The sequence below is a fragment of the Triticum aestivum genome, chromosome 5D (assembly GCF_018294505.1).
Source record: "Triticum aestivum cultivar Chinese Spring chromosome 5D, IWGSC CS RefSeq v2.1, whole genome shotgun sequence".
Classification (NCBI taxonomy): Eukaryota; Viridiplantae; Streptophyta; class Magnoliopsida; order Poales; family Poaceae; genus Triticum; species Triticum aestivum.
This window is the reverse complement of record NC_057808.1, coordinates 475,830,088-475,845,176: the sequence shown is the minus strand read 5'-3', so window position 1 is coordinate 475,845,176 and position 15,089 is coordinate 475,830,088. Positions and strand designations below refer to the sequence as shown.

Genomic DNA, 15,089 nt, shown 5'->3' with positions numbered 1-15,089 from the left:
CCGGCGACACGGGGGAAACCCTAGTCGCCGCCGCCGCCAGGGCCTTCCACCCCTCCTTCCCCCGCGTCGCCGCCGCCCGAGGGGACGCCGGCGAAGCCCGTGCGTGCCCGGTGAAGGTGGCGGCGGGGTGCTCGCTCTCCGCCCGACTGCGTCGCTGCCTAGGCGCATCGGCCTCCATTTGGGGGGGCCGTTCTTCCATCCCTTGGCGGTTTCTCCCGTCGGCGGCGTCCTGGTGGCCTCCGGCGGCTCTGCCCGTCTCGTTCTGGAAGGACGTGCAGCGGTGGGCGCGCATCGGCGGCCGGGTGGACTAGATCTGGGTCCTCGCTGTCTGCTCCCTGCGCGCTCGGGTGGGGCAACACTTGGGGCTCTCTCCGGCTGCAGGAACGCGATGCCGGGCTGGCGACCTCCGGTGGTGTCGTCCAGGGTGAGCGTCGGAGGCGCTGGGCTCGTTGGCTTGTGTGGGCTGGCTTCCAGTCCGGCGAGCTAGGCTGAGGAGGTGGATCTGGGGGTGGAATGGTGGTGGGGGAGGAGGAGCTGTGGTGGACAGGCCTGATCTCCGCTCCTGTCGGCGCCGGTGCTCGAGGTGAGCAGTTGCGTTAATGGAGGTGCATCCTGCTAGCAGCGGTGAGGACGCTCGCCGCAGAATTGCAGGGGGATGGGAGGTCTCGCGCTCCTATGCTTGCCGGACTCGGCGGCCACCGTATGCGGAGAGGTCCGGTGTGCGATGCTTCAGGCGAAAGCCTTGTGCCGGCCTTGCTGGCATCGATGATGGCGACGCCCTCGGGCGCCGTTTTCCTCCTTGGAGGCGTCATTGTGAGGCTCCCGCATTGCGTCCTCTAATGTGCTCCGGGCGAAAGCCTAGATCCTCCATCCTTGGATCGGACATCGACGAGGTCTTTGACGTCGTTGCCCCCTTGGGGGCGTTGTCTTTGGAGCCATTGAGCCGTGGTGGTTTGTTTGTAGTCTCGGCTCGAGTGCGGTTGGTCTGTTGGTATGTGACTGGGTTGTTGTTGGTCTGTTCAGTGCTGGTGGTGGTGGTGGTGGTGGAAGTGATTTGTGGCGGCGGCCTTTCCCTTGGTCATCCTTGTGCTGTTGGTCGATCTCTCTCTTGGGGGCTCATGGCGGCGGTGAGGTCTCAGACTTCGGTGCCCTTCGACGACGTTTGAGGTTTGGTTGCCTCGCATAGTGCTCTGGTTCCCTCTATTTGTGATGGTGGCCGTGGTGTGGCCCAGAGGAGGTGCGGGGCTGTCTCGGCGGAACTTTGCCCTTCGTCATGGTCTGTGGATCTCTCCGCCGCGTCGTGACTAGGCATTGAGAAGCCCTTCGACGGTGGCTGTGACTCTCCTAGCTCTTCAAGGTGCCGAGTGATCGCACGGTAGCGGGCAACTTCTTCTCTTCGTCTTCTCAGTGTTGATTCTCCTTTCGACTTATCCAACAATATGAGTTCCCGCTCCTCATGGTCTACGAGTGGTGATGGGTGCTAAATTCTTGGTGTCGGCTGTTTGTTTATCTCATTTCCTGGTTCTTCTCTGTTGTACCTCATTCCTTCTTGTGTGTGTTGGGTGCTGCACTTGTGTAGCCGTTGTGTTTGTATCTCAGTCTTACTTATGATAATGAAAATGGTTCAGGCTGGCGTAAACCCGCCGTAGCTCCGTCAAAAAAAAAACAACAACAACTTTAGCGGTCATATTTTAAAATTTCTGTGCTTGATTGGCTTCTCACTGTAAGCCTGAAGAAAATCTAGGGAACCGCTGTTTCTGAATGCTGCTAACTGCGTCTTTTGGGCGTGCGCAGGTATATTCTTCGACACCTACGGGGAGTACTACGAGGACATGAGGGAGTTCCACGAGCACCTCCCGAAGCTGCTGAATCCGGGAGGGGTCTACTCCTACTTCAACGGGCTGTGCGGCGACAACGCCTTCTTCCACGTGGTGTACTGCCAGCTGGTGGCGATGGAGCTGGCGAGCCTCGGGTACTCGACGCAGTTCGTCCCTCTCCCCGTCAGGGACTGCCTCAAGGCGGAGGTGTGGGAGGGGGTGAAGCAGAAGTACTGGCAGCTGGACACCTACCACCTCCCCGTCTGCCAGGCCGAATCTGAATCAGAGTAGAATTTGTCCCTGCTAATGGGGTACTGAATCTGTGTTACTAGCGATTAAGATTGTACTATTACTAGGTTTTTGTTCGCTGTTGTACGCTTGTTGAGGATTAGGTCAAGCTTGCCTGCTTGTGGATTGCTGTCGATGGAAGAATTTGGTTCCTGGCATGGATTCTTCTTGTCACTTTGGATGTACAACTGCTGCTGACCGGTGACACTTGTGTCTTGTGGTGCTGCCGGAAGCGTCAGCTGTGCGAGGACGCTTCATGGGCAAGCTAGCTTGGGATCTCTCTCATCATCGTCTCGGAGCATTCTGCGATTCTGTCCCGCGGGCAGTTACGGCACGCGACATTCAGTTTTGGACAACCAGAAGGCGACGCGCCGGCCGTTTTTCCGTGATCCTCAGCCGTGGAACGCCGGGCTTTTGTCCCTGCGCTTCTGGACGCGGGTTCTCCGTGCAGAAGCAACGAGCGACCTGCTTCGCCACGCCAGCCACACGGTGAGGATGTGGTTAGGCAAATCCCGGAACCAAAAACGACCTGCTTTGCCCGGCGAGCCAAGTATGCTGCTAGTACTAGTCAGAGTAAGTCAGCCAGTCAGCTGGCACTACTATTTCTAGCACCACCCACCTACAGTACATTCCTTTGACTCGGCTCGTCTCCTCCTCGTCGGTCTTTTGCGAGCTGTGTGGGCGGGGAGATGTGGCGCTGGCAAGCCGCGCACCTCCCGTCCGGGCGGGCCACTGGTAGCCAGCGAGCCGTCGGCCTCGTCGACTTTCCGGCCACGTCCTTCTCCAACTGCTCCCAAAGGGCTCGTTCGTTGGTTAATGGCCAGGGCACCCGTGCCGCTGCTCCGCCACCCAGGGCGGTGGCCCGCTGGTTCGTTGCACGTAGCGGCAGATCACAGAGACACTCGTGTGCTTCGCCGGGTGAAGATGAACAGCGAGGATGCACTTTTCCCAGCGTTTTGCCAGGAGGAGGAGCCCAAGTTGCGCTCTTGTTGCCCGTGCGGTGACAGAGCAAGGAAGAATCGATGTGAACCCGTCCAATCCACCGCCGAGGAGGAGCTGGGCCGGGCGGCCGGTTTCGGAGCATGGCGGCCGCCCACCGCTCTCACGTTGCCGTCCTCGCTCGCTTTTTCTGGAGCGGTCGACACGTCTCGCCACGTAAATATCTGCCGCCACTACCCGCCTATCACGCCCAGGCGGCCTCAAAGTCCACTTATCATCACAGCTGTACCGCAGTGAAAGCTTAATTACCGGGAGTGATAACATTTTCTACTGGGATGAATCGTAGTAGACCGTTGATTGCCGAGCATCTACCTTTCCTTCTTTTTTCGCGGGAGTACAATGAGCATCTTGAGAAACCAGAGAATTTTCTTACCACGACTCTGGAGATCTGTGACAGACAGACCACGAACTCAGCGTACGGCCAGCCTTTGCTGCGCTGCCTCGACCGTGCAAGCAGCTGGACAGAACAAAGGGTTAGAAATTATTCCCGGCTTCCCGTACGTGTTGCGTCCGTCAAACAAGCAAGCTCCCTGTTTTCTCACTCGCCGCTCTTTGCAGCCGGCGCCTTCAATGCCGTATCCGCCTTCCAGTATCTCCTCGCCTATACGCCGTACCGCGACATCTTAGCTTGGAGCCATATCCTATCGTCTTCGTAGTGGTACTCCGTATTGTATGACCACGTGTCACTGTTTTGTCACCACCTCACATTCTAGATGTCCATGTCGCTGTCGCGTGCGCTGCCTCGTCTGATCGTCTCCAAGCAAGTATACATACGAGTATAAAAACTTGGAAAGCGTCTAGATGCAGAAGGGTGATGCGCGCTCAGATATTTTCTAGTACTAGTAGAGTATGTCGGAGCGCCGACTCAAATGAACTTGTGTTTTGTTTATTTTGTGTCTATTTGAATCGGCTGCCCGCTCAGCATCCATTTTTTTATATTTTAGGTCGGTTGTGCGTCTAAATCATACGATCCATTTTATGTCCGCACATAAATTTAAAAGGCCGCGGCCGTAGATCGTGCCAGCGGCCATGCCATCGTCCAAAGTTCAAGTCGACAACATGCCAGCCTCCAAAAAAAACACAACACATTTCATGCTGACGCACTTGCCAGCGGTCGGCACACATGCCAGCACACAAAAAGGGGCAGGAATTTGACCACGCCATTTCGGCCATGGTTATGTCAGCACACTTGCCGGCATACAAAAAGGGGATGACGCTCTCCGCCATAGATCACTCGTCGTCGAATTTGAGCATGTCTGCCTGCATCTTCTCGAACTATAGCCTCTTCGTCGGCGACACGATGTTCAGGTCCATCTTCATGATCTCCACCCCCGTCATCATGCTAGCGAGCGCCACTTCTTTCGCCTTGGTCTTGGCATTGGCGGCCTCGATCTCGACCATCTTGGCTTGTTTCTCCGCCTCCATCTTAAGCATCACGTCTTGCTTCTCCGCCTTCATCTCAAGCCTCCTCCTTTGGATCTCCATGAAGGCATTCATTTGCTCTTCCTAGTCCTATCGACGCTTCTCCTGTTGGGGAACGTAGCAGAAATTCAAAATTTTCTACGCATCACCAAGATCAATCTATGGAGTAACCTAGCAACGAGGGGAAGGGGAGTGCATCTACATACCCTTGTAGATCGCGATGCGGAAGCGTTGCAAGAACGCGGATGAGGGAGTCGTACTCGTAGCGATTCAGATCGCGGTTGATTCCGATCTAAGCACCGAAGAACGGTGCCTCCGCGTTCAACACACGTGCAGCCCGATGACGTCTCCCACGCCTTGATCCAGCAAGGAGAGAGGGGAGAGGTTTGGGAAGACTCCATCCAGCAGCAGCACGACGGCGTGGTGGTGATGGAGGAGCGTGGCAATCCCGCAGGGCTTCGCCAAGCACCGCGGGAGAGGAGGAGGAGGAGGTAGGGCTGCGCCAGGGAGAGGAAAACTCATATATTTGCAGCCCCCAATACCTCAACTATATATAGGGGAGAGGGAGGGGGCTGCGCCCCCTCTAGGGTTTCCACCCCAAGGGGTGCGGCAGCCCCAAAACCCATCTAGGGTGGCGGCCAAGTGGGGGGGAGAGGGAGGCGCACCAGGCATGGGCCTTTAGGGCCCATCTGCCCTAGGGTTTGCCCCCTCTTCTCTCCAGGCGCATGGGCCTTGGTGGGGAGGCGCCCCAGCCCACCTAGGGGCTGGTCCCTTCTCACACTTGGCCCATGTATGCCTCCGGGGCCCCGTGGCCCCTCCCGGTGGACCTCCGGACCCCTCCGGTGGTCCCGGTACACTACCGGTGATGCCCGGAACACTTTCGGTGGCCAAAACCATACTTCCTATATATAAATCTTTACCTCCGGACCATTCCGGAACTCCTCGTGACGTCCGGGATCTCATCCGGGACTCCGAACAACATTCGGTAACCACGTACATACTTTCCCTATACCCTAGCGTCATCGAACCTTAAGCGTGTAGACCCTACGGGTTCGGGAATCATGCAGACATGACCGAGACGTTCTCCGGCCAATAACCAACAGCGGGATCTGGATACCCATGTTGGCTCCCACATGTTCCACGATGATCTCATCGGATGAACCACGATGTCGGGGATTCAATCAATCCTGTATACAATTCCCTTTGTCTATCGGTATGTTACTTGCCCGAGATTCGATCGTCGGTATCCCTATACCTTGTTCAATCTCGTTACCGGCAAGTCTCTTTACTCGTTCCGTAACTCACATCATCCCGTGATCAACTCCTTGGTCACATTGTGCACATTATGATGATGTCCTACTGAGTGGGCCCAGAGATACCTCTCCGTTTACACGGAGTGACAAATCCCAGTCTCGATTCGTGCCAACCCAACAGTCACTTTCGGAGATACCTGTAGTGCACCTTTATAGCCACCCAGTTACGTTGTGATGTTTGGTACACCCAAAGCATTCCTACGGTATCCGGGAGTTGCACAATCTCATGGTCTAAGGAAATGATACTTGACATTAGAAAAGCTCTGAGCTAACGAACTACACGATCTTGTGCTAGGCTTAGGATTGGGTCTTGTCCATCACATCATTCTCCTAATGATGTGATCCCGTTATCAACGACATCCAATGTCCATGGTCAGGAAACCGTAACCATCTATTGATCAACGAGCTAGTCAACTAGAGGCTTACTAGGGACATGGTGTTGTCTATGTATCCACACATGTATCTGAGTTTCCTATCAATACAATTCTAGCATGGATAATAAACGATTATCATAAACAAGGAAATATAATAATAACCTATTTATTATTGCCTCTAGGGCATATTTCCAACATCTCCTCCCTTGAGTCATTTTTGCTCATCATGCCCTCCACGGTTGCAAGCAAGGCAATCGACGCCGCATCCCGCTTGTCCTCCTTCTTGGAGTTGGTTTCCCCCCGCGGCCATGGCTTTTCGCCCTTCCCAACCCTCTCCACAACTGCCTCCCCCCCCACCACGCGCCATAAGGGCGGCATATTACGCCTTGAACTTCTCCTCCGTGTTGATGACCATCCGACAATGGGAGAGGTTGAAGGACTTGCTGTCATGTTTGACCTTGAATGCCTCGAAAGTTTGAAATGCCTACTTATGAATAGGATGCAAGCATATGGGCAAATGGATATCCAAATGGACGTGCAAGCATAACGGGAATGGAAACGAAGAGAGCCGCATGTATACCATATCTTCCATGTCGATGCACGCTCACGCGGCGTGCCTTGGTGCTCTCAAGGGTGGCACAAAACTTGTTGCACTCTTGTTGTATCTCTCACCATCGCTTTTGAAAGGGACACCCACCCACGCTTGCTATGCATTTGATACGGCGCAAACTTTTTGCGTTCATGGAACTCACGATGGACACGAATCCAAAAGGTTGATGCCTTTTCTTCGGCGCCGACCTTGGGGTCTTGCCCAATGTCCCTCCAACACTCACAAAGGAGCCTGTCCCCGGACGGCGTGTATGCCATTGTCCGCTTGCTCTTGCGCTTCGACTTCGCCCCGACGGCTTGGTTGACGAGCTCATCCTCGAACAAAAGGCTCCCCGTCGATGTCCATTTCATCCTCTTCCTCGAGGCCGTAGTCCTCTAAAAACTCGTGGTCGAGCGGGAAGCCGCCCAGGGCGACCTGATCTTCCATGAAGGCATCATGCATGCCAACTTGATCATAGGTCACCGGCGTGAATGGCACTCGGTCGTCTTGGCTTTGGGCCTCATCGGGATCGTAGGCAGTCGCGGCGGCACCGCAAGCGAAGCCAGCAGCCGCGGCACCACCTTTGAAAATGATGTTCTCGATGATGAAACGGTTGGCCGTTTCATCGTCGTCGGCCGTTGGCATTCTATCAAACAGGTTGCGGGCGCCGAAGAGCACACCGGCTGGCATCTCCCGTGGGCGTTTCCTCGCGCCCTCCGGAGGATGATGCACGGCGTGGCGTTGAGGTTGGTGGACACGGACACGGGCGCGGGCGTGGACGTCACCACCACGCTCACCTCCGGCGACTCAAACGGACACAGCGGACGAAATAGGTCGGCGCGTTGGCGTTGCTCTTACTACCTGTAATCGAACTTCTACTAGATGTATGTTGCTGCTGTACGTTTGTTCACGATCATCAGGTCAAGCTTGCTTGCGTCTGTGCGTGCGTGAGTGCGGATTGTGGTCGATGAAAGAACTCCGGTGGAAAGTGGCTGGGATTTTTCTCGTCGTTTTTTAGGTACATCCACAGATCCAGTACTGGAGGCATCAGATAAGATTGGTTGGTACGACCAGGCTTGAATCTGAGGGCGTTGTGTAGTTCGGTCCTGCGGTGACGCTTGCAGACAGTTATACGGAGCGTGCGTGTTGTTGGGTCAGCGCAGCGGCCACGCTACACTGAAACTACTACTGTACTTGGAACGCGGAGACGCATCACGCGTGGCTCGCCGTTTTCCCGTGACCCGACGCTTGGAACGCCCGCCGCTGGGCTTTCTCCGTACGCTCTGGACGCGAGTTTCCCGCGTAGAGAAAGTGACGACCTGCGCCTGCTTGCCCGGCGGGTCGTCAGTCACTCAAGTAGCAGTAGCGCTACAGTCGTTGCCACCATCCACGGATCCACCTACATTCTTGGACTCGCGAGGAGCGCGGGCGGACGCGGTTGGTCTGGCCTTTTCCTGTGGGCGGGGCGGCATGGCGCACGGCGCGCACCTCTCGTGACACGGGCAGACGACTATAGTACTGCTAGCACTGGCAAGCGAGCCGTCGACCTCGGCGACTTTCTGGCCACGTCGTTTTCCAACTGCTCCCAAAGGGCTCGTTGGTTGGTTGGTTGGTTAATGGCCGTGCCGCTGCTCCGCCACTCCGGCCGGTGGACCCTTTTCTCCGGCATTTCACCGGGAGGAGGAGGCCAAGTTGCGCTCTCGTTGCTGCCCGTGCGGCGGGCGAGGAAAGAACCGGTGTGAATCCGTCCAATCCACCACCGAGGAAGAGCTGGGCCGGGCTGGGCGGCCGGTTTCGGAGCTGGGCCGGGCGGCCGGTTTCGGAGCATGGCGGCCGCCCACCGCTCTCACGTTGCCGTCCTCGGTCGCTTTTTCTGGAGCGGTCGACACGTCTCGCCCCGGGCTCCGCCACGTAAATATCTGCCGCCACTGCCCGCCTATCACGCCCAGGCGGCCTCAAAGTCCACTTATCATCACAGCTGTACCGCAGTGAAAGCATCTACCTTAATTACCAGGAGTGATAACAATTTTTTACTGGGATTAATCGTAGGCCGTCAATCACCGAGCATCCAGGAGTGCTCTTTTCTTCTGCGGGAGTACTACAACGAGCATCTTGAGAGACCAGAGAGATTTTTCTTACCACGACTCTGGAGTTCGGGTGACAGAGAGACCACGAAAGATCAGCGGAGCGAGCGTACGGCCAGCCTTTCCTGGGCTGCCTCGACCGTGCAAGTAGCTGAGCAAAACAAACGGTTAGAAATTATTCCCGGCTTTTATTCCCGTACGTGTCGCGTCCGTCAAACAAGCAACCGGCCTGTTTTCTCGCCCGCCGCTCTTTTTCAGCTGGTGCATTCAATGCCGGATCCGGCTTCTAGTGAGCACGTACGTATTTCGTCGCTGTACGTACGCCGTATCGAGCCATGTCCTATCATCCTCGTGGTACGTATAGGATGACCACGTGGCACCGTTTGTCCGTGGCCACCTCGCGGCGTCGCTGTCGCGTGCGCTGCCTGAGCTCCAGGCTAGCGCCACTATAGAAAACCTTGGAGAGCATCTAGACGCATCCAAGCGTGATGTGCTCAAATGATTTCCTTTACAGGAGAATACGTTAGAGCAACTTCAATGGGACGACCCATTACGGTTTGAACCCAGATCGATAAAGAAAAAGAGGCGAGTAGAGCGGCAGGCAACAACCTGAGCAGCCACCTGCTTTGCCCGGCTAGCTGGAGACCAGACTAACAAGTACTCCAAAGCACCGCTTTACCACCGGTGTCCACTGAGCGACGTTCAGACTCGCGCACGAGCCTCTCCCGTGTGAAGCGAAGCGGCACGGCGGCCGGCGGGGACACGGCCACCGGACCGGACAGCGCCCTCCCGTCCCGTGGCACGGGCGCCGGCAGCAAAGCAAAGCGAAGAAAAAAAGCATGGTCGACCTCGAGGACTTTCTGGAAGCGTCGTTTTCATTCCCTGTTATTATTCTGAAACATTGCCCGCGACAGTGAACGTAGCGACGGACCGGGCGCACGTCGTTCTTCCGATCCCGTGGGCGGAAACCGTCGACCGCAGGCGCAAGACACTGCTGGACGCTTGGGCCTGTTCCGTTCCCACGCACCTCCTGCGCTCGGTGAGAGGAAGACCACACCACTGACACTGAGCGTGCACGGACCGGCTTCGCCAAGGCCAACTAGCGCTCTCTTTAGCTGAGGAGTAGCAGCATCGTCGACGCCGCGACGTGGATGAGATGAATCCATCGTCCACCGAGGAGACGGGGCCGCCGGTCGACCGGCGTTCGCTTGTCGTGGCCGTCGTCACGGGGCCCGTCACGCGTCCGCCGTGACGTCGCCGCACCGTGCTTTTCTCTGCGGAAGGACCGGCGCGCTGCGCTGTCTGCCTCGGCCTCGGGGTCCGGAGCCACGTAATAACGTGAATAAATATCTGCCACCACTACCCGCCTATCAGCAAAAAGTCCACTTATCGAAGGCCACTATCAGAGCTGTCCCGCAATCAAAGGCCACTCACTGCGATTAATGGTTTGTTTATTAGCCGTAACCTTTGTTTTTTCTCCTGGAGCGGCGATCACGGCCGTTGATTATACTATTAGCTGCAAGTAGGGTGTACCTCTACGCGGCATGGTTTTTCCAAGTAGAGTAGTGTGCGCTTTACTAGTTCTAGAAACAAACAAACAAAGTTATGATTCCCGTGCTTCCGTGCGGCGCCTGCTGCACACTACCCGGGTTCTCACTCGCCGCTCGTTACTTCTTTTCAACGGAGTTCGTTGCTTTTCATCATCTCTTTACGTACGTAGGTTGCTGCCCGGCCGCTCCCTCTTCAATGCTGCACCGCCTCCCGTTTCCTTGTTACTATGTTTTTGACCGAATCTTCCCGTATTCCTGTTATACTACCAGTACTTATCTACCTCGATCCAGTCATTCTTCCCGTCGTGGCAAGGACGTGGCGCCGTGATCGCCACCTCGTCACGGTCACACCCACACCCCCGTTGCGTGCCGTGCCTGGTCTCCGGACCTACACCTCTACAAACTTGGAGAGCATCAACGGCCAAGCCGTGACGAGCCGCTGTTTGCAGCCAGGATTGTTTATGACCCTCCGTCATAATTAGGCTCAAATGTGATAGATAGCGGCAACGACCTATCACCACCGATAGTCAGTCGATTAGTGATGCACGCAGGAGCCCACCTGTCAGAAACCAACAAGTTCCAGAAAAACGCACCGGAAAAAGGAAGGACGACAAGTCAAACCCATCCATCCATCCATCCATCCAATCCTACGACGCGACACCGCACAGGATAACCACCGTAGACCCCCTTCCTCCCACTCTCCATCACCCACGCGCTTTCCCCTTCCCCCGGCACGTCCCGCCGTTACTTAACCCGACCCCTCCCCCGCCCGAGCCCCCCATCCCCATTCCACTTCCATTTCCTCCCGTCCCCGTCCCCATTCTTTCATTCGTTCTCAGAGAGACGAGCGGCGAGGCGAGACGACGACTACGAGGAGGAGCGAGGGGGAGAGCTCGGATCTACCGGAGATTTTTGTCTAGTTGGTGGTGAAGGATGTTGAGGGCCGTGGCGAGGTGCTGCGGGCACTGGCCGCCGGGCGCCGCGGCGGCGGACGGCATGCTCTGGCAGACGGAGCTGCGGCCGCACGCGGCGGGGGAGTTCTCCATGGCCGCCGCGCAGGCCAACCTCGTCATGGAGGACCAGGCGCAGGTGCTCGCCTCCCCCTCCGCCACGCTCGTCGGCGTCTACGACGGCCATGGCGGCCCCGACGCCTCCCGCTTCCTCCGCTCCGCCCTCTTCCCCCACGTCCAGCGTACGCCCTCTTCTCTTCTCCTTCCCCTTCTTCTCGGTATGGTATGGTCGCGCGCGCGGTGCTGATTTTGCTGCACGTCTTGTCTTGTCTCGGCAGGCTTCGCCAAGGAGCAGGGGGGCGTGACCGCGGAGGCGATCCGGCGGGCGTTCGGCGCGGCGGAGGAGGACTTCCTGCACGAGGTCCGGCAGGCCTGGCCCAAGCGCCCGCGCATGGCCGCCGTCGGCTCCTGCTGCCTGCTCGGGGCCATCGCGGGGGACACGCTCTACGTCGCCAACCTCGGCGACTCCCGCGCCGTCCTCGGCCGCCGCGTCGTCGGCGGCGGGGTGGCCGTCGCCGAGCGCCTCTCCACCGACCACAACGTCGCCTCCGAGGAGGTCCGGATGGAGGTCTCCTCGCACAACCCGGACGACGCGCAGATCGTGGTGCACACCAGGGGGGCCTGGAGGATCAAGGGGATAATTCAGGTGAGAGCCCGGTGATGAGGATACTACCATCCCCGTCTGATTAATTTCGTGCTTCTCTGTCAGAGATCGGAGGCAAGGATCGCTGATTGTTGATAACATCTGCGGCTTTTGGTTCCTCTGCCAGTTTGCCTGATTTAGATTTTTTGGTAGTTTGCTTGCACACTGAAATATGGGATAGCTGTAACGAAATTGCATCACAGATTCAGAGCTCCCTAATTGGTAGTACTAGTGCAGAGCCATTAGATACCATATCATGGAACTTAACTAATGTCATTGACCTTGAGTGGGTTTCCAGGTAACAATTGGAAAGAAATTGACCCCTTTTGTTCAATCTTCAGCTTACTTAGCTTTGTGTAAGGGGTTAGATGAAGTAGGCCTTATGTCAGAAATGGTAACTAGCCCAATTTAACAAGATATTCACTGTGTTTTTGGAAACTTGCTGACCATACTGAAGAATTTTCCTCTTGTCACTTTAAAGCGAACACTGAAATTGCACAGTCAACCCTGGATTCCAGGGTCCATAACCTATCCAGGATTGCTGGGATCATAAAGTATCCTGGGTTCATAAACTATCCAGGATTGCTGGGATCATAACGTATCCTTGATTCCTGTGATCCTGTGATCATAGTCCATATATAGTTTCTCTCTTTTGGTGATAAGATACTCTATCTATTGTTGGAAAGCTAATAAACTTGTTATTGTTTGGTGATTAGCTTATGCTTGCCTTTTTGTCATCACTCATCAGTTAGTTTGTCCTCTTAGGAGTTAGGAGAACCTATGATATGAAGTTCAATGCAAAGCAGAGCAAAAGAGAGATGGATAACATGAGCTAACAATTGATTGTTGTACCATCAGGTGTCAAGATCCATTGGTGATGTATACTTGAAGAAACCGGAGTATAGCCTGGACCCATTATTTCGGCAGATCGGCCCTGTTATTGCGTTGAAGAGGCCAGCTCTTAGCGCTGAACCACAAATTCATGTTCGCAAGCTCAAACCAAACGATCAGTTCATAATATTTGCCTCGGACGGTCTTTGGGAGCATCTCAGCGATGATGCTGCTGTGCAAATTGTCTTCAAGAACCCAAGAACGGTAGGTTCCAATGTAACAGTACCATTTGCTATTCTAGTGTGGGGGTTTTGCTCCGCGTATGAATCATCTGTTCGACAAAATGAAATAACGCCAAGTTAATTTGTGCAGGGTATAGCAAACCGACTAGTGCGGGCTGCCTTGAAGGAGGCCACGAAGAAGAGAGAGGTCAGTGTGCATGACCTGAGGACGATAGAGCGGGGCGTGCGGCGCCATTTCCACGACGACATCAGCGTCGTCGTGGTGTACCTCGACCGGCACCGGGGTCGCCGTCAGACCAGGGTGGTGGACTCGAGCAGCAACTGCACCAGCGCCCCCGTCGACGTCTACTCCTCCTCCAGCTCGGCTTACCGCGACTCCGGTTAGTAGGCCAGACCAGACGGGCAGCAGAAGCTCAGACTATATGATCAGGGTGGTAAAATGGTGGTAGGGTTGCAGATCAGCAACGCAAGCTGCAAACCGCAAGCTGCAGTGGCAGCGTCCGAAAGAGATGCGCGGAATGTACATAAGTAGTGCGGGCGCGTGGAACTTTTGTCTGAAGAGATGATTTTTTCGTATGTAATTGCAGGATTTAACTCTCTCTTTTTTGTGTATCTCTGCTTAGCCAGCAGTTAATTAACCCGTGAACTAGAACGGTAGCAGCATATATGATACTGAAATTTAGAAAGGGCACCCCGAATTTTATCATGTGAATTCGTCCGTGCTGGTGGGAAATCCGAAATCGGGTATCTTTTCTATCTACTTTTCGATCGATCGTTCTCGTGTTCGCTGAATGGTGATTCCAGTTGCTTATCAGGAATCACTTGGCTTTAGTAGATCAAAGGCAAACGGCCTGCTAGTTGCACACTTGCACTTGCATCGTCGGTCGTGGTGTGGCTCTTTATCCGGTTGTCGACCCTCTTGTCGGAGCTCTCGGGGAAAAGGGGAAATTCTTAGCTAGTGTCGTCTCGCTTTTTCTCGTGGTGATCCACTCACTGTCGAAGAAAGTTGTTTCTTTATTGAGAGGTCTGAGTGCTTACCATGACCTAATTCCGGCACCCAGTTATGAGTTATCCGTGTACACTAGTGACACCGTGACAGTGCCACCATCAGCTACCAAATGTCTTTGTAACGAGAGCACGTTGCAAAAGGTACCGAATGCCTTTGTAACGAGAACGTGACCAGTGGTGCGTACCAAGCGACAGACTTTGTGCGGATCAGTGAGGTGCAACTCGTTCCAGCCCAGGAGGGTAGTTGGAAGTGGAATTCGGAAACTTCTACTCCTAGTTGATTCCCATCCAAATCGGCGTGCAAGGCCCTCGTTTCAAGGGATCTCCATTTGTACCGTGGCGAGCGCAATATCGAAGGCTTGGTCTCCCCTTCGTTGCAAAATGGCCATCTGGTTGGTGATCCGGAAAAGGATCCGGACTGCTGATCGCCTCGCCAGACCAAACCTCCCACATAACGAGAACTGCATGCTTTGCGGTTCTTCCCCGGGGGATGCATATTATCGTCTTGTGGCTTGTTCAGTTTGATGCGTTCTATGGAGTTATGGTACCCGGCGGTGTAGCCCGCTATTCACAGCACCTTTGAGAGCTGTTGTTCTAGCGTAAGAAATGGAGCCCCTCTCGGCAGTTAGGGCCAGTCTGGGAAATTTAACCTGAAAAAAATTGACTGGTCAATCTAGCATAAGAAAACCTTGTCTGGTTCACAACCTTGCCTGATCAGTGCTAAGAAGCCGCACTTATATCTGACATACTCCCTCTAAAAGTTCATTAAAGTAGTGATCTATAGATCTTATATTACTTTTCAGAGGGAGTATGTCGGCGTTCTGGGAATGGGGTACCCAGACTTGCCTGTCTGCGGCCCACGGCGTGGCTCCATCGACGGCCTGGTACGGCCCAGTTTCAACATCGGCAACTCAAGACC

At 55.2% G+C, this 15,089-nt stretch overlaps 2 protein-coding genes across 2 annotated transcripts in view; both read left to right on the top strand.

The window, feature by feature from the left end:
• The window catches only part of LOC123122921 (protein arginine N-methyltransferase 2), a 7,912-nt gene extending 5,633 nt beyond the window's left edge, over window positions 1-2,279 (top strand). Inside the window, exon 2 of the mRNA XM_044543299.1 lies at window positions 1,795-2,279. Coding sequence (XP_044399234.1) covers window positions 1,795-2,108 — 314 coding nt within the window. The 3' untranslated portion in view covers window positions 2,109-2,279. The remainder of the gene's footprint in view (window positions 1-1,794) is intronic.
• Window positions 2,280-11,196: 8,917 nt separating this feature from the next.
• On the top strand, window positions 11,197-13,868 carry LOC123122920 (probable protein phosphatase 2C 34). Its single transcript, XM_044543298.1, has 4 exons — window positions 11,197-11,628; window positions 11,725-12,092; window positions 12,948-13,184; window positions 13,293-13,868. The coding sequence occupies exons 1-4, from the start codon at window positions 11,370-11,372 to the stop codon at window positions 13,545-13,547; spliced, it is 1,119 nt and encodes a 372-aa protein (XP_044399233.1). The 5' UTR covers window positions 11,197-11,369; the 3' UTR covers window positions 13,548-13,868.
• Window positions 13,869-15,089: the final 1,221 nt, after the last annotated feature.